At 37.2% G+C, this 27,313-nt stretch overlaps 1 protein-coding gene across 1 annotated transcript in view; it reads left to right on the forward strand.

Annotated features, from left to right (window-relative positions):
• The window catches only part of DCDC1 (doublecortin domain containing 1), a gene marked incomplete at its 3' end in the record, with an annotated part of 460,818 nt that overhangs the window by 52,482 nt on the left and 381,023 nt on the right, over positions 1-27,313 (forward strand). Inside the window, 2 exon segments of the mRNA XM_082627300.1 lie at positions 9,357-9,419; positions 9,422-9,561. Of these exon segments, the coding sequence (XP_082483426.1) occupies positions 9,357-9,419; positions 9,422-9,561 (203 nt within the window).

Consider the following 27,313-nt stretch of genomic DNA (forward strand, 5'->3'; position numbering starts at 1 on the left):
TCCTTTTTTACCCATTCTCTACCCTCATCTTTTTTTCTTTTGGTGGTTGGGGAGCGGGGTGGGGGTTGAGGCTTTCTTCTTCATTTAACACTTCCCTTTGTATTTCTCATAGTACCTTGCATACAGTAGGTGCTTATTAACTATTATTGAAAGTAAGGAAGTAAGAAAGAGGAGACGGGGTGACCTTTGGGAAGGTTTCGGGCCACTGCTCCCTGTCGTGCACAGCTGAAGGACTGTGGAGCTGGGTGGGGGTAGAGAGGCTGTTTTCTTTTTTTTTTTTAATAAATTTATTTATTTTATTTATTTATTTTTGGCTGCGTTGGGTCTTTGTTGCTGCGCGCGGGGCTTTCTCTAGTTGCGGTGAGCGGGGGCTACTCTTCGTTGCGGTGTGCGGGCTTCTCATTGCGGTGGCTTCTCTCGTTGTGATGCACGGGCTCTAGGCGCATGGGCTTCAGTAGTTGCAGCGCGTGAGCTCAGTAGTTGTGGCTCGCGGGCTCTAGAGCGCAGGCTCAGTAGTTGTGGTGCACGGTCTTAGTTGCTCCTCGGCATGTGGGATCTTCCCGGACCAGGGATCGAACCCGTGTTCCCTGTGTTGGCGGGCGGATTCTCAACCACTGCACCACCAGGGAGGCCCGAGGCTGCTTTCTAATTCTTACAAAGGTACCAGATAGCCTCAGCCCTGGGAGGGGTGTCAGGGTTTTGAGATGAGAAAGTTAACAAAAGACAGGTGTAGAAAGCATTTGTTAGCGATGGCTAGTATGTTTCCTGAGAAGTTCAAAGTGGGTTTAGATGGCAATACATTTCTTGCTTTAATATTCAGACTGGCTTCCTGTCCCCCATGCCCAACAGTCCCCTCACTGCTTGATTACTCCTTTTTCCACCCACTCCCAGCCTTGCTTAACCCTCTTTCTCACCAAGGCTAAAACCCACTCAGGTCTTTGTTGAGCATCCTCAGGTGCTCCAAGCTGATGTAAAAGAGTCAGATCCTGTTTTTCTTCTTGTCTCTGGATGTAATAATGCTGTCAGCGCTCATCACCTTTCTTCACATGAAGGCATATGTCCCTAGAGCTGTGATTCACCTCGTGTTGCTAAATGTGAGGGTTCCCTGGTCCTCCAGTTGGTTCTCATATAGAAGGCCCGTGGTGCACACTTCAAGACATGCTGTTCCAGATCTGTACTCGTCCTCACTTACCCCAATAGCTTTGTTCCATAGGGAAATGGATTCTGCCTTAATGTAAGGAAGATTTTTCCAGTAGTCCGTCCTGTCCAAAAGATTAGAATGGCTTGCTTTGGGGAATGTGGGACTTCTTAGAGTTGTGCAGAGGCTCTGATCTGTATAGGCTATGTCCCGCCTTCCTTGCTCCCATCGCTGGCCTCTCTGTGTTCAGTTTCCTCCCAACAGTCCATCATGTTGCATAACTCTGGGTCTTCACCTACATTGTTTCCCCTCCCTGGAGGATGCTTTCCCTCTTTTGCCAACTCCATGTATCCTTCAAGTCCTACCTCACATCCTTCCCCTGGGGAGACTTTCTTGGCCACCACAGGCTGTGGCATGTGCCCCTACTCCAGGCTCCCTCAATACCCTGTGACATCTCTGACTAAGCACCTGTCATACTGTGTGTTGTTTTCCTTTCTTGTTCTCCCAAAAGACCAAGAACTCTGAGGTCCTCCCTGTGCAGCGTCTCTAGCAGGGAATGTTTGGTAGGCACTCAGTGAATGTATGTTGAATGACTAATTGAGTAAATGAAATGGGTGGTTAGACTCAGTAGTTTTTAAAGTTTCATTGGTTTTACAGTTCTGAACTTAGTGCAAAGTAATGCACTAAGCCTATGACTTTTTTGCTGCTTCTTACTTTGTCCTCCATGATGTATATTCTGGTTTCTGAGTAAATTCAAGGAGGGACATGGTAATGAAAATGCTAATTAGTCATGAGTATAAAAATGTAATCTTCTTCCAATATACAGAGAAAATATAAGTCAAGTTAATATCTACCTAATGGAAATATTACCTAATATCCACCTAATGAAATAATAATCATACTCTGATCTGACAAGTTTGAAAAATATTTTCCAAATATTTATTGAGCATTTACTATGGGATTAAACATTATTTCAGGTGCTGGCTCTGCAGCAGGGAACAAATGCTTACATTGAAAATGTATGATCAACTTTTATTATTTTGTTAAACATCCAGCAAGCACACTTGTTTACAACATACCAGATACTGGAGGTACACAGATGAAAACACATTTCATACCCTTGAAATGTTCAAAGTCTGACAGGGACATACATACAAAAATGGAAGAGTTCAATGAAATGAGGGACCCAAAGGTGAGGCTGTGAAGCCTGAAGAGGGTAGATTAAAAGAGGTGGCACTGAGTTGAGAAGGAAGGAAGATAGCCCAGCAAAGAGGGAGGGGAAAAGTCATGATCAGAAGTTGGAATTGGAAAAGAGCATGGTGTGTGCCAGTAGCTTATTCACAGCTCCCTGCACCTCTACAAAAGGGGATTGTCTCAAACTCCTTTACTGCAGTGGTTCTCAACTAGGGGAAATTTCAACTCCTGGGGAACATTTGGCAAGGTCTGGAAACATTTTTTGGTTATCCCAACGGGGAAGGTGCTACTGGCATCTAGTGGGTAGAGGCCAGGGATGCTGCTAAACATTCTGTAACGCATAGTACAGCCCCCCGCAACAAAGAACAAAGAAATGTCAACACTTGCTGAGGTTGAAAAACCTTATTTGACTGACAACAGACACAAAGATTAGTAAACTGAGTCACAGTGGTTTCCATAGGACATTTTGAACAAAATATAGCCACTAAAGGCAGATGCTTTTTAAATGGGTGCTAAGGTGGGATGATGGTGAAAAGTGGGAAAGTAAGAAGCATGGGAAATCCAGTTATTTTAAATGAGGGGAATTCCTTTATTACTTTTTAGGCACTTGAGGGAGTGTACAGTGTCACGGTTAAAAAAGCAGGCTCTGGAATCATTTGGCCTGGGTCTGATCTCTGATTCTCTTAATCAATTTGTTATACAGATCTAGTTGCTTAATTTCTCCGGGTCTCATTTTCCTCATCTGTGATATGAAGATTGTAATATTATCTGCTTCATAGGGTTTTGAGGATAAGACCAGTTAGTGTATACAAAGTACTTAACACACTGCTTTCTATATGCTAATTTCTTGGTGAAAATCACGAGGAGGATAATAATACCAGCAACATTTACTGTGTTTCATATTTACACAAAAGTGTTCTATCTGTAGAAATTTCTTTCATCCATAAAACAGGTAAGGGAATTACTATTATTGTTCCCATTTTTCAGATAAGAAAACTAAGACAAATGAGATTCACTGATTTCACAAGTTTACAGAGTTAGCAAGAGGCAAAGTCAAGTTTCAGACCCCTGGAGTATGGCTTCAGAGCCCATGCTTTTAAGGCTTTGCTGCCTATCTAGTATGTTATTAATATGTTTTAGTCATCATTAGTATTATTTTATTAGGCTGCCTTGCAGGTTGGTATAAAAATCTTTACTTGTATAAAAAGTTTTATATATTTCCAGTAGTCTTTCCATGTTTATCAACAAGGATCTGGAAAGTAGGAGTACCTTTAAAAACACCTATATATAATTTATGTTGTAAAGAATATTTTCAAATTTATTTGAAAATGTATTATGTGGTTTTCCTAGATCCACCTAGAGTTCTTTCAAAAAACCTATTTGGAACTTAAGAAATGTGATTTTAAAAAAAATTTAGGCTGCCTAATTTTTAAGTGGAGTAAAGTGTCCTTAGCTGTTTTTAGGTAATAGAATTATGAATATATTCCTTTTATTGAAATGTTTTATTGGAATAAAAGACAAGTTTGTTCATTAATTCATTTGGCACTTATTGAGCACCTACTCCATGCCCCAGAGAAGCAGTGCATGTTTAGCCAAGAAAGCATAAAGTGCTAGTGCAGTCGGGTCAGTTCAGTGGTAGATGTCTTCACAAAGAGCAACAAGCAGGGTGTACAAGCTGGAAAAGACTTCCTAGAAGAGATGACCTCCAAAGGGAGACTTGAGGAAAATATAAGCATTTACCTTAAATATACTCTGAGTTCATCCCAGTCTATTCCACTCCTTCTAGACCTTCATTTGCCAAGCAGTTCTCCTTGGCAAGTTTTCTTCTTTTCCTGAAAAAATTGTATGCCATTGTGGTCATTAGTGGACATCAAGGTGGTAGAACAATCATATTTAAGTTCACACTGGGGAGAGGTAGGAAATAAAGATGGTAGGTACATACACATAGGCAATAAAGTTTATTTTGCACAATTGGTATGTTATGAAAAGTGACATAAAATTAAATTTGTATCAGTTGAACACTTAAATGCACAGGAAAGGTTAACATCTAGTAACTATACCATGTGCAGTGAATTTCTATATACCCTGGAGCAAGTAATGAGAAATACAGACTTGATTCCTACTTTCTAAGGGTTTAAATATGGAAGCAGAAATAGGATATACACTTATAAAACATTTACATAATAATTCCAGATGGTTTACACTCTTTCCCTAGCAGGTAGTACAGTGCCTGGCATGTGGTGAGTTCTCAAACACTGTTGAATGAATATATGGGTGAGTGTTACAGGCTGCAAATGTTCAAAGGATTCAAGCAATGACAGGTCATTTTAGGTTGGAGCACTGAAGAGAGGTCTTAAACTGGATCTTGAGAAGGAATTGAGTCTGAATAGGTGAAGGATGGACTTAAAGATGAACTTGGTGTATTCATCGAATAATCAACAGACAGCTTGGGTAGTGCTATAAACTAGAGTAAGATAAAACCAGTAAGTTTGGATAGGGTCAGATTGTCAGTAAACTCTTCTGTGAGATGTGCGTTTAAGTGAAGGGACTGTGTCTGTTTCATATTCCTTGCACAGGGTCTGGCAGATAAGATGGGCTCAATAAGTATTTGTGGACTGCTTGACTGACCGACAGACAGACATACAGACAGACTGGCTGGCTGACTGACTCGTGGAAAACTTCAAAAGCTAACTCCCAGAACTTTTTCATCGGGCACTGACAAAATTGATGTTGTAGGGAAATTCAGCTGTAATTGGAGTATAGAATGTCATATGTAATGGAGGAGGATCAAGTACAATTAGGATGCTCTTGCAGATGATCTCTCAGATGAGGCTGAGAGGGAAATGGGCAAGTGGGCCTGGCTGGGAATGGAAAGGAAGGATGCTTTGAAGAGTTATTGTGAAGACGGCAGAGGTGAGAGTTAGGTCTCCCTTTTTGACTCTGTCTGAGGTCAGGTTTCCTAGATGCGGAGCCTGAGATGGTGATTTTTGTGCAAGGGCCTTAGGGAACACTGTCAGGTGAAACCTGTGAAGGAGTGAGGGAGGCAGCACAGGGCAGAGGCAGAAGCTTGGCCAAGCCCTGTGTTCAGCTGAAGTCTAGCCCCAGTCTGGAGTGGGAAACACGCTGCTGAGCTGCCCCTCCCTGAGGCAAGGGGACTGGCTGCTGTGTCCCCCCACCCCCAGTCATTGGCTGTGGACTGTCCCCCTGAGTAGGAAGGAAGAGCTCATCACCTCACAGGCATTTCCTGGCTAGGTGGCTGGTTCCTTTCAGCCGATGGGCGGGTCTCTGGAGAAGGGTTATCTGTGAGGCGTTAATGGCCTGGAGTCACAGCAGCTGGAGTTTGGGCACACTAGCCTGGTGAAAAGAATCCAGGGGACACCACCAGTGTTCCCTACACTCCGTGACAGTCTGATCTTCATAAGGTGCTCTGCTGAGAGCCTTCCAATGGCTTCCCATCACATCCAAAATAAACCCCAAACCCCTCATCCTGGCCTACACAATCTGGCCCCTTTCTACCTTTTGGCTTTATCAATACATATTCTCTCCCTGTCCAAACTTACTTTATTTTTCTTTCTCAAACCCGCCAAGCTCATTCTCACCTCGGAGACTCAGTGCTTGATTTTCTCTCTGCCGGAATGCTCCTTCCCTCAGGTTTTCATCACTAACTTCTCATCATTCAGCCCTCTCGGCTCAGATGTCCCCTCTTCAGAGAGGCCTTCCACTGTTTGTCTCTCCCCAAGAGGCTGTGATCTGTACAAGCTATTCTGTCCTATTCACAGCTGTCACCCTGGTGCCTTGAGGAGTGGACACCCAATAAATATCATTGAATGAATAAGCAATTGGTTGCAGAGAAATGAATAGGAGACAAGGGTTCAAAATCTCCCTGAGATAGTGGAAAACCTTGAAAAAAGTGGAAACATTGACAGAAATAAGAACTGTGAAGGGTGCATCAAGTTGTGCAAAAAAATGTGAAATTTTGTTTCAGAGGTATTGAACTTGAAAAAATGGCAGAAAATGTATGATGGAGACAGAAGAGTGTAGTGATTTGGAGCACAGTTTCTAGAACTGACTTCATATACCAGCACAATGACCTACAAGCTGTGAGATCTTGGGCAAGCTATTTAACTTCTCTGTGCCTCAATTTTCTCACCTGTAAATGACGATAATGGTATTACAGTGGTATTATAGTGAGTTAAAACCTGTAAATCATATAAAACAGTGTCTGGCTAATAGCATTATTTTTAGTGGAATTTCAGCAATTCTGCATATAGAAGAGATAGTCAAAGCCAGGGCTGGGACTAGGGAGAGACTAGTGCAGCACCTACAGGACAAGATTTAAGGAGGTACTCACTTTGAGGGCTGTGCACTTGCCCCACCCCGAGCATGCTTCCTTAAATTTTGCATTCTTGGCCCTTCACTCACCTCAACCTAATTCTGGCCTGGTCAGAAAAATCAAAGGGGAAAATGCTTTATTGGTAAGATTTTCTAAATCTGAGTACCTGTCACACCTTCTCCCTCTGGTCTTGGTGGGAGTGGTTTTTTGCTGTTGCTGATCTCTGGGTTGTGTCACTGTCCTTTTGTTGCTTCTGGGTCTTTTCCATTACTTACATAACCAATTCCCTGCAGTCAGTCCCTCTGCTCAGATACTCTGAATGGATTCTGTTTTTCTGGTTGGACTCTGATGTAACAGTTAATATACTCTAGAGCTCCATAAGCATGGGACTTCAGGGATGTGGGGAAAGAAGCCAACATTTATGGAGTGACCTCAATGTGTTAGGTACTTTTACATGTAAGATATTTAATCCTCATCAGCTGGCACCACTCGGTGCCCACTACATACTTTGTAGATGAGAAATCAAAGATGCAGGGAGGTATGACTCATCTAGGGCCACTAAGTTACAGAGCTGAGGTTCAAACCTAGTTTAAAGGATTATACCCTTTCCACAATGCAAAGCATCTGGGGGTGATGTGTCCAGATTGTGGGTACACTCCTATCAAAATACAAGAATTTATTTTTTTCCCAGTGAGAGATTTTTTTTATTTTCAGAGATACTGGCCATCAGTAGTCTCCTTCTTCCTCCCCCTCCTTCTTTATTTATTTATTTTGGTGAAATTCACATAACATAAAATGAATTATTTAAAGTGAACAATCAGTGGCATTTAGTACATTTGCAGTGTTGTGCAACCACCATTCCTATGTAGTTCCAAAACATTTCCATCATTCCAAAATAAAACCCCTTATCCATTTATTTCTCCCCATTCCCCACCCTCCCAGCCCCTGGCAACCATCAATTTGCATTCTGTTTGTATGGATTTACCTATTCTGGATAGTTCATATAAATGGAATTATATGGTATATCTCCTATGTCTGGCTTCTTTGACTTAACATAATGTTTTGAGGATCAGCCACATTGTAGTATGTATCAGTACTTCATTCCTTTTATTGCTGAATAATATTCCATCATATGTATATACCACACTTTATTTTTCCATTTACCCATTGGTAGAGATTGAGTTTCCATCTTTGGCTATTGTGAATAGTGCTGCTATGAACGTACGTGTATAAGTATTTATTTGACCACTGTTCTCAGTTCTTTCAGGCATATATGATCTCATTAACTTCTAGCTTATTTTTCTAATTCTAATTCCTATCAATTTAAGATTACAAAGTGACAAAATATGTAACTAATTTCTGTAAAAAATTTTTCTCTTCTTGAAGTCTTAATCATATTTATAATCTTCTAGTTTTAATTTATTCTCCAAGTTTTGCTCATATTCCTGCCCACTGTATATGTGTGTGTACGTGTATGTATGTGTGGGTGTGTATGTGTGTGTATGTGTGTGTGGGGGAGAGAGAGAGAGAGAGAGGGAGAGAAAGTGTTTTTGTTTTTTTTGAACATGTAACATAGCCATTCTGGGACTTGAAGTTTGTATACAACCACCGGTTCATGTTTAATATCAATACTAGCAGATTTATATAAAGTACCATTTCTAGGTTAAAGAGGCCATGCTTCTTTCAAGGTAAATACTAATAGTGAAGGGTTGTTTGGAAATTTGGGCAAACAAATAAATGCAGCCATTTTAAGTTCTATGCAAATAAAATTTTATTTCACTTATTAGGACAAATGAAGAGCAGATGACAGAGGAATTGTATTTTTGTAATTTATGTAAAAAGAAAATATAATCTAAAATAAATTGAATGCACAAATAAAATGAATAACCAAGGTGCAAATTATTTATTTATGAAATGAAACCTCTTGAAAAGGGAGAAATGGTGACAGCAACTTAGTATGCAATATACTACACTTCTGTTCTTACCCTTACATTTTCAAAATCATACATAGTAATTTATTTGCACTCCCATTAATGTCAGTAGGAGTTTTGAAACTTATATTCATGCACACATCTTTGAAAATGTATGGGTCAAAGTAAATTGTTAATGAAAAGCTGGTTTTCATTTTCAGTGAAATAGTTTCAACCTGTTACCAAAGATGTCCTAGAAGCCACCTTCATTCTAGTCACAGGAGAAGAATTATGTATAAGGTTACTATTTGGAGATCATCCATCTTTAAAGCAACTTGGATAATAATCATATTAAAGATTAAAAAAAAGGTGTTTTCCCAACACCAAAGAACACAAAAGTTCAGGACCCATGTTGTTTTATACTAAGCAAAGGACCTTGGACCCTTTCAGTGGACCCTTTCAACCCAGTGCATCTGATCAGTGATAGAGGCATGCTAAGGTGAATTTTAATTAGGACTAAATTGTGGTATTACTCTTTCATACCCTGAACATCTGTTCCCTTCAGAAATGATGATTTATGCAGGCTATCAGAGCAGACAGCTTGCTACAGCTTATGTCACGGTTAGTGGGAAGCTGGTGGTAGCATTTCAGGAAACCAGCATCTAAATGGAGACTGGCCAGTGTATATGATATAGGTAATGAGGGGAGGGGAAGCATGATGTGTCCATTTTTAATTTTGAAGCCAAATATTGACCTGACTTAAAAAAAAATTCTCTTCTAGACCATCTGTTGTTAATGAAGAAAGTAACTTGGACAATGAATGGGCTGATGCTTCCTACTGATGTCAAAATACGGAAAACAAGCCTGTTCTTTCCATTAGAATGAAGAAACGTACTGAGAAGACCTCAGTCCGAATTCTTTTCTTTAAGAATGGCACGGGGCAGGATGGGCATGAGATTACAGTGGGAAAGGAAACAATGAAAAAGGTAATTTTGTATTAAATATTGAAGTATAAATTAAATTTCAAAGTTTTTGTGACTCTTGAAATGTGTTTTTTCCAGTTATATATCGTGTCAACTAATAAACTGAAATATTAAGAAGGCATTATATAGAATGCAAAAGTTCAGCTGTTTATATATATGCTTATTGCACTAACAACATAACTTACTTTAACAAAGCAACAGTATTTCAGGAAATAATTTGGCTAACATAGTTGGCCATTTCCCTAGTTAAAAGCTATGTTTACACTTAAGGAAACATTCTAGTTGGTTATAATATTTTACAAGATATTTATATTGAAGCCAACTTAACTATCTTCCAATCTCAAAATGGCTCCTTTTCATTTACAATACCAGTAATAAAACCTAGAAGCACCTCTGTTCTTTGAAACAATAAATTAAATCTGAAATAACTAGAATTCAGTTTAAAAATATCCATATGCATTTTAAAAAGTAAATCTGGATGGGCCTAAGAAAAATCATGTAACAATCCAGCAAACTTTATAAAACAAATTTTAAAGTATTACTTGCCATATAAATTCATGTTTTTTAGAAGGTGCTTGTACTTCCCAGGTCTTTGATATTTAAAAATATAGAGGAACTAATGGGAATTTGCGGGGGGGGGAAGACTTTTTTTTTTCAGATAAAGATTTTTCACTGTATCTTAAAGTAGCTTGTTAATAATAATAAAAGCAACTAAAATTTATTAAACATGTATTAGAGAGACAGTGAAACATAACCAAACTCTCTAGGTTTTAATCCTAGCTTTGTCATTCACTAGCTATAAGACCTTGGATAACTTACATTGTCTGAGTCTCAAATTTCTTTATCTGAAAACTGGTGATAATAATATGCCTACCTGATAGAACTGATGTAACTATTCAATGTGATATTACGTGTGGAATACAATGCCTGGCACCCAGAAAGTTCCCATTAAATTCTTTTTTTTGTGTGTGGTACACGGGCCTCTCACTGCTGTGGCCTCCCCCGTTGCGGAGCACAGGCTCCAGACGCACAGGCTCAGCGGCCATGGCCCACGGGCCCAGCCGCTCCGCGACATGCGGGATCCTCCCAGACCGGGGCATGAACCCGCGTCCCCTGCATCGGCAGGCGGACTCCCAACAACTGCGCCACCAGGGAAGCCCCCATTAAATTCTTATCTTGGTATTCTTATCTTTAGGATTCATAAATATACATCTAATAGTTAGAAATTATTTTTCTTATTAATGGGAAACATTTATTATGAAATGAAGATAGGTATAAATTATTTTGTTATACCAGACTATTTTCAAAATGAATTTTGTTTGAAACAGGTGAATAGTTGACTAGATATTGGAAATTTTTATTTTCAAAATAATCTATTTCTTCATCTACTCATTTTTATAGTTGTTTTATAACTACATCTGGGTAAGAGCATTTACTGAGGAGCTGGGAAACTGGGTTTTATTTCCTTCTTATCTGCAGATTTGGATTGTGAGTAAAACAAGGGATATTACACACCAGAGCAAATTGCTAAGGCAAGTTGTAACATCTTCCCTGGGGATTTTGAAAAGTAGAGAAGGTGGGCATAGCTCTTGGATTGTTAAAATGCAGTCATTCTTGGAGATGGAAGCTAGATTAGATAACCTCTTGAGTTCACTTCAGTTCAATCTCCGTAATTCTATGCCTCAGTGGTAAAATTCGGGTAATAGTCACTCTTACAGATTACATGTTCTTAGAAGAAAGGTTGAGTGTAAATAAAAATGTCACTGCTATTTTGCTTTTTGACGTGAAAGAGCAATTCATTTAAAACTGGAGGATCAAGGAATTCTTTCGCTTATTTTTTCTCCTTATAATTTGTAGAATTTAAAGAACTTTCACAATTTTTATGAAACTCCGGACAAGATTCAGTAATAAATGTATTTGTAAATATTTGTCTCAGTAGTGCTTTTAAGAATGAGGTAAAGGAGAGGAGGCAATGGAATACTGGTCTTGGATGTCGATAGAACTTTTTTGGAGGGAATAAAAATAAGGCTAGCTAATTATTTTGTAAATAAAATTTAAATTTTGAAAGCTTTGTTGATAATCACAGGATAATGCCCTATTTATTGATTAAATACCAAATCAGTAGTAGGACTAAAAAGATGGCATAGTCATTGGAAAAACACGTTATTTTCTCTTTTATGATAGATTATTAGGACTGCTGGGGACTAATAGCTATTTTTAGATTATTGCTAAGTAATATAAAACTGAAGTACAAAGTTAAAGGACTCTAACATTATGAAGGTCATTGAAGTGAAATAAGAAGGGAATTATAGAAGACAGGTGATAAAATAAGGTAGCTAAAGTGTAAAAGTCCTCTCTGAGCTCAGAATGGAGCCAAGGGGAAATAACTGTATTTCAATAATAGGTACAAAATCAAAAGCATACCCGTTTATTTATTTTAGGAGGTTAAGTTATTAAGAAGTTTGAAATGAGAGTCAAAGTGATATAATTCTTCTCTAAACTCTAGAATACCAGAACTATGGCCCACCCCTTTGAAACTGGAATCAGATGGTTTTAGAATTACTTGGTATGGTTTTAGTAACAGCAGTAACACAGCACCTGCTACTATGGGGTATAGGCTAAACATTATCCATGTGTTGAAAAAGATATTAGGAAAAATTTGTGGGCACAAGATGCAAAGTAAATGGAAGATGAAAACTGCTCCAGATACATAACTTTTTAAGGTTGGTGTTAGTGGCAGATAAGTTTCTTTTCCCTCAGTTATCTCTTAGAATCATTGTCAGAGAAGTGGTATTAAGCTGTGTGGATTATTGTATTATCCAGGACAACATCTCCTTTATGAGACATCTTTATTTTTTTCTCAGCAGTTAATAATTGTATCTTATTTATTTGCTTTTTGCTTGGTTTTCTGTGTACTATTACTAATGGCATGAGATTACAATGGTAAAGAAAACAATGAAAGAGATATTGAAATAAATGAAAGAATGAAAAAAACTCTCAGTCCAATTTGAACTGATTGTTCCCTGTGACTATCCTGGTATATCCCTTCACCATCAACTTTAAGATTATCTTTCCCTATCTGATCTCTTGGATGCCTTTCTCCTTGTGCTCCCCTATCTTCATTTACTCTATTGTGCACACATACTAGTGACTTTCTGAGAAAACCTGCATCCGAATCATCTGGGCTATGTGTTAAAAATTCAGACTTCTAAGCCCTACTCCAAGCCTACTGAATTAAGACTCTCTTGAACATAGGGCCTGAGAATCTGAATTTCAGCCAATGTCTCCAGATGTTTCCTAATCCCACTAAAGTTTGAGAACTCTTGTTCTGGTGTTCTAAAATCTCAAACTTACTAATTAACGGAAATTTTCATAGACTCCTTGTTTATTCTATACTTCTCATGTAGTGTAAGAGAAAGATAATAAGTTGTGTGACAGAGAAAACAGTTTATGGGAAATTATAACACTGGTTGTTAGACGAGAACTAGTGCAAGGAGTTCAGAAATCAGGAAGAGGAATATGACTACAGGTTAGCAAGACGGGAGTAGTGCATGTGTAGTAACTCTGACTTAGAAAAAAATAAATATTCCCTTAATGTTTGTACGTGAACATATTTCACTGCAATGACTTTTCCCTGTTATTACTGAAAAACCACAAAAAATGTATTGAGTTACTCACATATGACTGTCAAGATATAAATAAATAATAGACTTTATCAGATGCCTTTAAACCAGAGGAAGATTTAGACATCTATGATATTCACCATTTGTTAATTTGAGAAACAGCTCAATAAGCCTAAACAGTAACAGCAAAAAACTTTAAGAAAATATTCAAGTTCAAGAAAGGCCCAACTCAAATGTAAACTGGTGCAACCACTATGGAAAACAGTATGGAGATTCCTTTAAAAACTAAAAATAGAGCTACTGTATGATCCAGCAATCCCACTCCTGGGCATATATCCAGAAAAGATGAAAACTCTTAATTTGAAAAGATACATGCACCCCAGTGTTCATATCAACACTATTTACAATAGCCAAGTCATGGAAACAACCCAAGTGCCCATCAACAGATGACTGGTTTAAGAAGATGTGGTATATTTATACAATGGAATAGTACTCAGCCATAAAAAGAATGAAATATTGCCATTTGCAACAGCATGGATGGACCTTGAGAATATTATACTAAGTGAAGTAAGTAAGACAGAGAAAGACAAATGTTGTATGATATCACTTATATGTGGGATCTAAAAAATAATACAAACGAATCTGTATACAAAAGAGAAACAGATTCACAGACATAGAAAACAAACTATGGTTACTAAAGTGGAAAGGGAGGTTGGGAGGGATAAGTTAGGAGTAGGGGATTAACAGATACAAATTACTATACATAAAATAGATAAGCAACAGGGATTTACTGTATAGCACAGGGAACTATATTTAATATCTTGTAATGACCTATAATGGAAAATAATCTGAAAAAATATGTATAACTGAATCATTTTGCTATATGTGGCTATGTGTGTTGTGAAACTAACACAGTATTATAAATCAACTATACTTCAATTAAAAGAAAAAAGAAAAAAAAAGGCCCAATTCAGATGAAAAAAAATGCAGCATGAATAGCATGACTGTGGAATGTTCACACACAAATCAGTAACTATAACAACAGAGGTTTTCCCAGTAGTGTGAGTGAAAATTTAGAGAACATTTTAAGAGATTCAAAAGGTAGCACCTGGAATAACAAAATTTGATAAAGGATGCTCAACATGGATTCTGACAGGAGAGGTCATGCATAATTATTTATGTTGGAAGTTCTTTAAAGAGCTTTTTATGATATATGAGCAAAAGCCTATTGATACTATTATTGTTTTAAAAATTAGTCTAATGTTCATACCAGGGTTTAATATCAGATTAAAAAATATGAAAGCAGATTTTTTAAAAATATAAAATTTGATAATGTAGTTTATTTTCAAGAGGTTATGGATAGCCAATTGTCTTCTATTTATTTAGTGTAGAGTTTAGGGTAATACAATTGGATTATTTCAGAATATTATAAGTAATTACTTGGTGGTCAGAAATTTTTTTTGAACAAAACCATAAGAGGAAAAGGATGTAGATTTCCTTGGCTGAAATAAAAACAAGTGAGAATTTTCAGTCTAAATATTTATTTACTTTACAGATTGTAGTTAAGGACAGTTCTTAACATTATGCTTTAACTCCCCTAATCATTAAGACATAAGCATGATATTAAATCCGAAAAGGTAAAATTTATTTCTGTTCATTTATTAAAATTGCCTTATGGTTTTTTCTTTACATTTTATACTTTAATACATTTTAATTGCTAAGAACCTATAACAATAATGGTTAAACTGAAAGGTTTATTAAATTAGTTTTCATACATACCATTAAAGTATCTTTGTTGAACTTTAATTTCTGGACATTATAGTCACAGAATTTTATGAAGTAGTCTAATCAAGCAACTCAGAAAACTGTGACTTAGAGAAGTTAACTGCCATATCCAAAATGGAGCAACTGGAATAGCTAGGACTAGAACCCATTTTCTGACTTGAAGAACAATATTTTTTTGTATGTGAAACTGCCACAAATATACTTTTTCTCACATTTTAATTCCTATGTGTCCTCACCTAAAAAGGAATTAACATAACCATTAAAAAATATGAGGATTCTGTTTATGGTTATAATAGAAAAGCTAGTATCATACTAGCTATCCCATTTTAAACAACTGAAAACTGCACAAAATATATGAGAAAGCTATTTTTAAACTGTAGGCAATGGGAAGCACCAGACTGTCATGCCTGACAGAAGAGGAAATGTTGAAGTGAGTCTTAACCATTTACCTCATCTTTATACTTGGAGGCAATTTTTGGACTGTGGTGTAGGGAGAGAGAATCCAAGAAAAGCACAGTGATCTCCACAAGCTGAAGAGGAAGACATCAAAGTTTTGGGAGGCTGAAATGGCTGGAACTTATCATGAAATGCCACAAATGAGGGAGATATTTAGAGAATAATTCCCAAATTTTGCCTAGGGTTCCCCCTGTACCTTTGGCTAAATACTAAGTTGCTGATACACACGGTGAACTCCACACGGCCTGGCACAGACAAGTACCAGAGAAAGAGCAACTAATGGGGATGTAAAAAGGAAACAACTATGGGAGTATGCACAGGCCAGGGAGACATTTGTGTTTTGACCAGTTGGAGGGGAGGAATTTTATTGAACATATAGGGGATTCATGAAGAGACCAGAAAAGGTAATCATGGATCCAAGAAGCTCAATGAAAGCTCAGGAAATGCAAAAGAATTAGAATGCCAAATTTGGAAGTCTTGCACTATCTGATTTCAACATTTATTATAAAGTAAAATAATCAAGACAGAATGGTATTGCCATAAGGATACATATAAAGTGGAATGAAAGCAAGTAGAAAGTTCAGAAATAGACTCACACATATAGTGACATATTAATCTTGATAATTCAATGAGGAAAAAAGTCTTTTTTGATAAATATTTTTGAAATTAGGTATCTGCATGATAAGAAATTACCCCAATCCCTACCTCATCACAAAACTTAATTTAAAATTACCCATAGATCTGTTCATTAGAAAAGTAAAACTGTAATAATTCTAAGAGGAGACATTTTTTACAATGTGAGGTAGGCAAAGATTTCTTAGATAGGGCTAAAAAGTATGAACTAAAACAAAAGGAAACAAAAAATATTAAATCCACTTTATCCAAAACTTTAAATCTTTTGCCCTTCAAAAGACAGCATTAATAAAATGAAAAATCTAGCCACAGACTGGGAGAAAATGTTCAGAAAACACACATCTGACAAACAATTTGCATTCAGAACATATAAAGATCTCTGACAACTCAATAGTATGAGGACAAACCGCTCAATAAAAAAGGTCAAAAGATTTGAACACTACTAATAAAGACCAAGAAATAAACCATAGTGCATGAAAAGAGGTTCACATTACATATCATCAAAGAAATGCAAATTAAATCCACGAGTTACCATTACACGCATATTAGAAAGGCTAAGATTAAAAAGACTGACAATACTAAGAGTTGACGAAAATCTGGAGTAACTGGAAATCTCACAGTTGGCTGATGAGAATCCAGCTATTTTAAGCTACTTATTGAGAACAAAAAGTAAGTAATAGGCAAATATAACCCAATCTCCTGGCATCTTCAGATTAAAATAATAGTCATGATCTTTATTATAAGTCATTGTGAAGTGTTAATCTTAACAGATAGTCATACCAAGTATATTTTATGTCTTAATTCATTGAAAATTTGTAATGTATTTGACAGACTTTCAATTAGTAAAAAAAAAAAAGTATAAAAACAGATTCCCTTTCTCAAAATATTTATGATAAATTGTAGTTCTCTTCTACTGAACAAGTACAATTAATTTCCAAAAGTGAAATATTTTTAGTAATCCAGTGAATTAATTTCATAATTATCCATTCATTTTCACAGTATTCGGTATGCTAAATTGCTTCTAAAATTCTTCTTTGGGTTCTTATTTAAATAGTTTGCTTCTAGAGGGCAGACAGCAGAAGCAAGAAGAACTACAATCCTGCAGGCTGTGGAACAAAAACCACATTCACAGAAATATAGACAAGATGAAAAGGCAGAGGGCTATGTACCAGATGAAGGAACAACATAAAACCCCAGAAAAACAACTAAATGAAGTGGAGATAGGCAACCTTCCAGAAAAAGAGTCCAGAGTAATAATAGTGAAGATGATCCAGGACGTTGGAAAAAGAATGGAGGCAAAGATCAAGAATATGCAGGAAATGTTTAACAAAGACCTAGAAGAATTAAAGAACAAAGAAACAGAGATGAACAATACAATAACTGAAATGAAAACTAAACTAGAAGGAAACAATAGCAGAATAACTGAGGCAGAAGAACAGATAAGTGACCTGGAACACAGAATGTTGGAATTCACTGCTGCAGAACAGAATAAAGAAAAAAGAATGAAAAGAAATGAAGACAGCCTAAGAGACCTCTGGGACAACATTAAATGCAACAACATTCACATTATAGGGGTCCCAGAAGGAGAAGAGAAAGAGAAAGGACCAGAGAAAATATTTGAAGGGATTATAGTGGAAAACTTCCCTAACATGGGAAAGGAAATAGCCACCCAAGTCCAGGAAGTGCAGAGAGTGCCATACAGGATAAACCCAAGGAGAACCACACCAAGACACATAGTAATCAAATTGGGAAAAGTTAAAGACAAAGAAAAATTATTGAAAGTAGCAAGGGAAAAATGATGAATAATATACAAGGGAACTCCTATAAGGTTAACAGCTGATTTCTCAGCAGAAACTCTACAAGCCAGAAGGGAGTGACATGATATACTTAAAGTGATGAAAGGGAAGAACCTACAGCCAAGATTACTCTACCCCACAAGGATCTCATTCAGATTCGATGGAGAAATCAAAAGCTTTACAGAAGCAAAAGCTAAGAGAATTCAGCATCACCAAACCAGCTCTTCAACAAACGCTAAAGGAATTTCTGTAAGTGGGAAACACAAGAGAAGAAAAGGACCTACAAAAACAAACCCAAAACAATTAAGAAAATGGTCATAGGAACATACATATCGATAATTACCTTAAACGTGAATGGATTAAATGCTCCAACCAAAAGACACAGGCTTGCTGTATGGATACAAAAACAAGACCCATATATATGCAGTCTACAAGAGACCCACTTCAGAACTAGGGACACACACAGACTGAAAGTGAGGGGATGGAAAAAGATATTGCATGCAAATGGAATCAAAAGAATGTTGAAGTAGCAATACTCATATCAGATAAAATAGACTTTAAAATAAAGAATGTTACAAGAGACAAGGAAGGACACTACATAATGATCAAGGGATCAATCCAAGAAGAAGATATAACAATTATAAATATATATGCACCCAAAATAGGAGCACCCCAATACATAAGACAACTGCTAACAGCTTTAAAAGAAGAAATTGACAGTAACACAATAATAGTGGGGACTTTAACACCTCACTTACACCAATGGACAGATTATCCAAAATGAAAATAAATAAGGAAACAGAAGCTTTAAGTGACACAATAGACCAGATAGATTTAATTGATATTTATAGGACATTCCATCCAAAAACAGCAGATTACACTTTCTTCTCAAGTGCGCATGGAACATTCTCCAGGATAGATCACATCTTGGGTTACAAATCAAGCCTCAGTAAATTTAAGAAAATTGAAATCATATCAAGCATCTTTTCTGACCACAACAGTATGAGATTAGAAATGAATTACATGGATAAAAATGTAAAAAACACAAACACATGGAGGCTAAACAATACGTTACTAAATAAACAAGAGATCACTGAAGAAGTCAAAGAGGAAATCAAAAAATACCTAGAGACAAATGACAATGAAAACACGGTGATCCAAAACCTATGGGATGCAGCAAAAGCAGTTCTAAGAGGGAAGTTTATAGCTATACAAGCCTACCTCAAGAAACAAGAAAAATCTCAAATAAACAATCTAACCTTACATCTAAAGGAACTAGAGAAAGAAGAACAAACAAAACCCAAAGTTAGCAGAAGGAAAGGAATCATAAAGATCAGAGCAGAAATAAATGAAATAGAAAAAACAAAGAAAACAATAGCAAAGATCAACCAAACTAAAATCTTGTTCTTTGAGAAGATAAACAAAACTGATAAACTTTTAGCCAGACTCATCAAGAAAAAGAGGGAGAGGACTCAAATAAATAAAATTAGAAATGAAAAAGGAGAAGTTACAACAGACACCGCAGAAATAGAAAGCATCCTAGGAGACTACTACAAGCAATGCTATGCCAATAAAATGGGCAACCTGGAAGAAATGGACAAATTCTTAGAAAGGTATTACCTTCCAAGACTGAAGCAGGAACAAATAGAAAATATGAGCAGACCAATCACAAGTAATGAATTTGTAATGGTGAAAATCTTCCAACAAACAAAAGTCCAGGACCAGATGGCTTCACAGGTGAATTCTATCAAAGACTTAGAGAAGAGCTAACACTCATCCTTCTGAAACTCTTCCAAAAAATTGCAGAGGAAAGAATACTCCCAAACTCATTCTATAAGACCACCATCATCCTGATACCAAAACCAGATAAAGATACTGCAAAAAAAGAAAATTACAGACCAATATCACTGATGAATATAGATGCAAAAATCCTCAACAGAATACTAGTAAACAGAATCCAACAACACATTAAAAGGATCATACACCATGATCAAGTGGGATTTATCCCAGGGATTCAAGGTTCGTTCCTTCAATATACACAAATCAAACAATGTGATACACCATATTAACAAATTGAAGAAGAAAACCCGTATGATCATCTCAATAGATGCAGAAAAAGCTTTTGACAAAATTCAACACCCATTTAGGATAAAAACTCTCCAGAAAGTGGGCATAGAGGGAACCTACCTCAACATAATAAAGGCCATATATGACAAACCCACAGCAAACATCGTTCTCAATGGTGAAAAACTGAAAGCATTTCCTCTGAGATCAGGAACAAGACAAGGATGTCAACTCACCACTATTATTCAACATAGTTTTGGAAGTCCTAGCCACAGCAATCAGAGAAGAAAAATAAATACAAGGAATACAAATTGGAAAAGAAGAAGTAAAACTGTCACTGTTTGCAGATGATATGATACTATACATAGAGAATCCTAAAGATGCCACCAGGAAACTACTAGAACTAATCAATGAATTTGGTAAAGTTGCAGGATACAAAATTAATGCACAGAAATATCTTGCATTCCTATATACGAATGATGAAAAATCTGAAAGTGAAATTAAGGAAACACTCCCATTTACCATTGCAACCAAAAGAATAAAATACCTAGGAATAAACCTACCTAGGGAGACAAAAGACCTGTATACAGAAAACTGTAAGATACTAATGAAATAAATTAAAGATGATACCAACAGATGGAGGTGTATACCATGTTCTTGGATTGGAAGAATCAATATTGTGAAAATGACTATACTACCCAAAGCAATCTACAGATTCAATGTAATCCCTATCAAATTACCAATGGCATTTTTTATGGAACTAGAACAAATCATCTTAAAATTTGTATAGAGACACAAAAGACCCCGAGTAGCCAAAACAGTCTTGAGGGAAAAAAACCGAGCTGGGGGAATCAGACTCCCTGACTGCAGACTATACTACAATGCTACAGTAAGCAAGACAATATGGTACTGTCACAAAAACAGAAACATAGATCAATGGAACAAGATAGAAAGCCCAGAGATAAACCCAGGCACCTATGGTCAACTAGTCTATGACAAAGTAGGCAAGGATATACAATGGAGAAAAGACAGTCTCTTCAATAAGTGGTTCTGGGAAAAGTGGACAGCTACATGTAAAAGAATGAAATTAGAACACTCCCTAACACCATACACAAAATAAACTCAAACTGGATTAGAGACCTAAATGTAAGACTGGACACTATAAGACTCTTAGAGGAAAACATAGGAAGAACATTCTTTGAGATAAATCACAGCAAGATCTTTTTTGATCCACCTCCTAGAGTAATGGAAATAAAAACAAAAATAAACAAATGGGACCTAATGAAACTTAAAAGCTTTTGCACAGCAAAGGAAACCATAAACAGGATGAAAGACAACCTTCAGATTGGTAGAAAATATTTGCAAATGAATCAACAGACAAAGGATTAATCTCCAAAATATATAAACAGCTCACGCTGCTCAATATTCAAAAAACAAACAACCCAATCCAAAAATGGGTGAAAGACCTAAATAGACATTTCTCCAAAGAAGACATACAGATGGCCAAGAAGCACATGAAAAGCTGCTCAACATCACTAATTATTAGAGAAATGCAAATTAAAACTACAATGAGGTATCACCTCACACCAGTCAGAATGGCCATCATCAAAAAATCTACAAACAATAAATGCTGGAGGGGGTGTGGTGAAAAGGGAACCCTCTTGCTGTGTTGGTGGGAATGTAAATTGATAGAGCCACTGTGGAGAACAGTATGGAGGTTCCTTAAAAAACTAAAAAGAGAATTACTGTATGACCCAGCAATCCCATTACAGGGCATATACCCAGAGGAAACCATAATTCAAAAAGACACATGCACCCCAATGTTCACTGCAGCACTATTTACAATAGCCAGATCATGGAAGCAACCTAAATGCCCATTGACAGATGAATGGATAAGAAGATGTGGTACATATATACAATGGAATATTACTCAGTCATTAAAAGGAAGGAAATTGGGTCATTTGTTGAGACGTGGATGGATCTAGAGACTGTTATACAGAGTGAAGTGAGTCAGAAAGAGAAAAACAAGTATTGTATATTAATGCATGTATGTGGAACCTAGGAAAATGGTACAGATGAACCGGTTTGCAGGGCAGAAGTTGAGACATAGATGTAAAGAACAATTATATGGACACCAAGGGGGGGGAAGTCGTGGGGGTGGGGATGGTGGTGTGATGTATTGGGAGATTGTGATTGACATGTATACACTGATGTGTATAAAATTGATGACTAATAAGAACCTGCTGTGTAAAAAAATAAATAAAATTAAATTTAAAAAAATTAAAAAAAATAGTTTGCTTCTTAAGTTTATATAGTGAATACTCTTGTAATCTACTTGCCATACTAATAATACTGAGTTCACTGAAACAATGTTTCTCATTGGTTAGGATGACTTTAGCTGCAAATAATAGAGAATACTATTTCAAACAGATTTAAGCAAAAAAGAAGCAGGAAATCCAGAGGTAGGACAGCTTCAAGCATAGTAGGACAGGAGTCCAGTTATGTTCTCTATAATTTTCTGGATTTTGTGCTGTTTCACATGTTGTTAACAAGATGGCTGCTGCACAGTCTGGTACAAATTTGTCTAGAGGTAGAAAAGGACCATCTCTTCTCTATGACTAAAGAAGCCTTTCCCAGAAGTCCCTTCTAGTGTCACATTGGCCAGAACTAGATTGTGTCCATCCCCAAATCATTCACTGACAAGGGGCATGGGATCACCATAATTGAGTTACACCAATCAAGATAATTGTAGCCTTCCTTGAGCCAAAAGGAGAAAGCGTAAACTCTGAATCAAAATCAGGACAGCAAGGATGAGGAAGAGAATGGATATTGGGTAGGCAACTGAGAGTATTGTTTCCAATGTGAAGAGGTTTTCTTAATTGATTTCCTAAGCAGAGTACAGGTGTAACTGAAAGTTGTGCCTGGCTGCTTGCCGCTCAAAAGTCAATAAACACGCAAGGTTGGTGGAAAGGAAAGTTTGCTTTATTTTGGGTGCTGGCAACTGAGGGTGGGGGAGAGGGTGGACTACTGTCCAAAGGCTGACTCCCCACCCCCGCCCCTCCACTGACAACCAGTAGCCAAGAAATTTTATAGAAGCAGGGAGGGGGCTACATGCAGAAACAGCACGGTCAGCTCTGACAGTCATCTTGAAATTGGTCATGCGGTTGTCTGACCAGCGTCATCTTAGTTGTTTTAAGTACAATCTTCAGTTCCAGGGTCAGTTTGTTCCCATTTCCTTGAGACCTATTCCCGGAATTGTGGCAGCTTATGTCATGGCTACAGTCTGGTCATCATGTAGTTAACTCCTTCCACCTGATGGGGGGGTTTCAATATCTACAAGATAACTCACAGAGTATGGCTCAGGATATTATCTAGAGCCCTTGAGAAGGAACTAAAGGTCCTTGGCTCTGTTTAATGACTAAACTATTATTATTCAGTCTTGTTGGACTGTTTTCTTTTGTTTCTGCATTTTCTCACTTCTCTGATTAAACTTATTTTTTGGCTAAAGTTTTTTTCACAGGCAAAAGGCAGATGGAAGACATGGTTGAATGGGGGTGGCGGGGAAGGACCATAGGGTCCTGCTCCGTTTCACAGGGTCAGTGCTCTAGTACTAAAAAGAATTAGTTTTATTTGAAATATTTTTTCTGGAATTACACACACTTTAGTTATAGCATAAATTTATAACATCTGTCAGAAATTTTATTTGCTACTTATATCAAACTCTTAATAACAATATAAAATTCATGATGAAATGAATTTAAATTAGACATATATTAACTTTCACTCATTCATTAATTTGTGGTATTTTTATGACTATTAACTTCTACCAAGCACCTGGATATAAGGATGTGAAAAACCAGCCATGGTCCTGTTCTCAAGGAGCTTTAAGTCTAGTGGTGGGAAAGGGCTTTTGTAAAATGGTCAAATTATTGAATATGGAGTAGGTGACATAAGGAGGTCTTCTGAGAAGAGATAAACAGGATTTATTTGGGTACACAAGGAGGATACTGAAGATGGTAACCTTTTCAAGCAGAGAGCACAGCATATGAAAGGATTCCATGGCAGAGTGAACAGGATGAATCCCATGAATTGAAAGGTCTAAGAATTTGTCCATTTCTTCCAGGTTGTCCATTTTATTGGCATAGAGTTGCTTGTAGTAATCTCTCATGACCTTTTGTATTTCTGCAGTGTCAGTTGTTACTTCTCCTTTTTCATTTCTAATTCTATTGATTTGAGTCTTCTCCCTTTTTTTCTTGATGAGTCTGGCTAATGGTTTATCAATTTTGTTTATCTTGTCAAAGAACCAGCTTTTAGTTTTATTGATCTTTGCTATCATTTCCTTCATTTCTTTTTCATTTATTTCTGATCTGATCTTTATGATTTCTTTCCTTCTGCTAACTTTGGGGTTTTTTTGTTGTTCTTTCTCTAATTGCTTTAGGTGCAAGGTTAGGTTGTTTATTCGAGACGTTTCCTGTTTCTTAAGGTAGGATTGTATTGCTATAAACTTCCCTCTTAGAACTGCTTTTGCTGCATCCCATAGGTTTTGGGTCGTCGTGTCTCCATTGTCATTTGTTTCTAGGTATTTTTTGACTTCCTCTTTGATTTCTTCAGTGATCACTTCGTTATTAAGTAGTGTATTGTTTAGCCTCCATGTGTTTGTATTTTTTACAGATCTTTTCCTGTAATTAATATCTAGTCTCATAGCATTGTGGTCAGAAAAAATACTTGATACAATTTCAATTTTCTTAAATTTACCAAGGCTTGATTTGTGACCCAAGATATGATCTATCCTGGAGAATGTTCCATGAGCACTTGAGAAAAATGTGTATTCTGTTGTTTTTGGATGGAATGTCCTATAAATATCAATTAAGTCCATCTTGTTTAATGTATCATTTAAAGCTTGTGTTTTCTTATTTATTTTCATTTTGGATGATCTGTCCATTGGTGAAGGTGGGGTGTTAAAATCCCCTACTATGAATGTGTTACTGTCGATTTCCCCTTTTATGGCTGTTAGTATTTGCCTTATGTATTGAGGTGCTCCTATGTTGGGTGCATAAATATTTACAATTGTTATATCTTCTTCTTGGATTGATCCCTTGATAATTATGTAGTGTCCTTCTTTTTTTTTTTTTTTTCTTTTTGCGGTATGCGGGCCTCTCACTGTTGTGGCCTCTCCCGTTGCGGAGCACAGGCTCCGGATGCGCAGGCCCAGCGGCCATGGCTCACGGGCCCAGCCGCTCCGCGGCATATGGGATCCTCCCAGACCGGGGCACGAACCCGTATCCCCTGCATCGGCAGGCGGACTCTCAACCACTGCGCCACCAGGGAGGCCCTGTAGTGTCCTTCTTTGTCTCTTCTAATAGTTTTTATTTTAAAGTGTATTTTGTCTGATATGAGAATTGCTACTCCAGCTTTGTTTTGGTTTCCATTTGCATGGAATATCTTTTTCCATCCCCTCACTTTCAGTCTGTATGTGTCTCTAGGTCTGAAGTGGGTCTCTTGTAGACAGCATATATATAGGTCTTATTTTAGTATCCATTCAGCCAATCTATGTGTTTTGGTTGGCGCATTTAATCAATTTACATTTAAGGTAATTATTGATATGTATGTTCCTATTCCCATTTTCTTAATTGTTTTGGGTTTGTTATTATAGGTCTTTTCCTTCTCTTGTGTTTCTTGCCTAGAGAAGATCCTTTAGCATTTGTTGCAAAGCTGGTTTGGTGGTGCTGAACTCTCTCAGCTTTTGCTTGTCTGTAAACGTTTTAATTTCTCCATTAAATCTGAATGAGATCCTTGCTGGGTAGAGTAATCTTGGTTGTAGGTTGTTCTCCTTCATCACTTTAAATATGTCCTGCCAGTCCCTTCTGGCTTGCAGAGTTTCTGCTGAAAGATCAGCTGTTAACCTTATGGGGATTCCCTTGTGTGTTATTTGTTGTTTTTCCCTTGCTGCTTTTAATATATTTTCTTTGTATTTAATTTTTGACAGTTTGATTAATATGTGTCTTGGCATGTTTCTCCTTGGATTTATCCTGTATGGGACTCTCTGTGCTTCCTGGACTTGATTAACTATTTCCTTTCCCATATGAGGGAAGTTTTCAACTATAATCTCTTCAAATATTTTCTCAGTCCCTTTCTCTTTCTCTTCTTCTTCTGTAACCCCTATAATTTGAATGTTGGTGCCTTTAATGTTGTCCCAGAGGTCTCTGAGACTGTCCTCAGTTCTTTTCATTCTTTTTTCTTTATTCTGCTCTGCAGTAGTTATTTCCCCTACTTTATCTTCCAGGTCACTTATCCGTTCTTCTGCCTCAGTTATTCTGCTATTGATCCCTTCTAGAGTATTTTAAATTTCATTTATTGTGTTGTTCATTGTTGCTTGTTTCTTCTTTAGTTCTTCTAGGTCCTTGTTAAATGTTTCTTGCATTTTCTCTATTCTATTTCCAAGATTTTGGATCATCTTTACTATCATTATTCTGAATTCTTTTTCAGGTAGACTGCCTATTTCCTCCTCATTTGTTAGGTCTGGTGGGTTTTTGTCTTGCTCCTTCATCTGCTGTGTATTTTTCTGTCTTCTCATTTTGCTTATCTTACTGTGTTTGGGGTCTCCGTTTTGCAGGCTGCAGGTTCGTAGTTCCTGTTGTTTTTGGTGTCTGTCCCCAGTGGCTAAAGTCAGTTCAGTGGGTTGTGTAGGCTTCCTGGTGGAGGGGACTAGTGCCTGTGTTCTGGTGGATGAGGCTGGATCTTGTCTTTCTGGTGGGCAGGTCCATGTCTGGTGGTGTGTTTTGGGGTGTCTGTGGACTTATTATGATTTTAGGCAGCCTCTCTGCTAATGGGTGTGGTTGTGTTCCTGTCTTGCTAGTTGTTTGGCATAGGGTGTCCAGCACTGTAGCTTGCTCGTCGTTGAGTGAAGCTGGTGTTGAAATGGAGATATCTGGGAGATTTTTGCCCTTTGATATTATGGGGAGCTGGGAGGTCTCTTGTGGACCAGTGTCCTGAAGTTGGCTCTTCCACCTCAGAGGCACAGCACTGACTCCTGGCTGCAGCACCAAGAGCCTTTCATCCACACAGCTCAGAATAAAAGGGAGAAAAAGTAGAAAGAAAGAGTATAAAAGAAAATAAAATAAAGTAAGGTAAAATAAAATAAAGTTATTAAAATAAAAAAATAATTATTAAAAATAATTTTTTAAGTTAAAAAAAAAAAAAAAAACCAAAATGGACGGATAGAACCCTAGGACAAATGGTGAAAGCAAAGCTATACAGACAAAATCTCACACAGAAGCATACACATACACACTCACAAAAAGAGGAAAAGGGGAAAAAATAATAAATCTTGCTCTCAAAGTCCACCTCCTCAATTTGGGATGATTCGTTGTCTATTCAAGTATTTCACAGATGCAGGTA

Source organism: Mesoplodon mirus (assembly GCF_964341445.2).
Source record: "Mesoplodon mirus genome assembly, chromosome: 7".
In the NCBI taxonomy this organism is placed as follows: Eukaryota; Metazoa; Chordata; class Mammalia; order Artiodactyla; family Ziphiidae; genus Mesoplodon; species Mesoplodon mirus.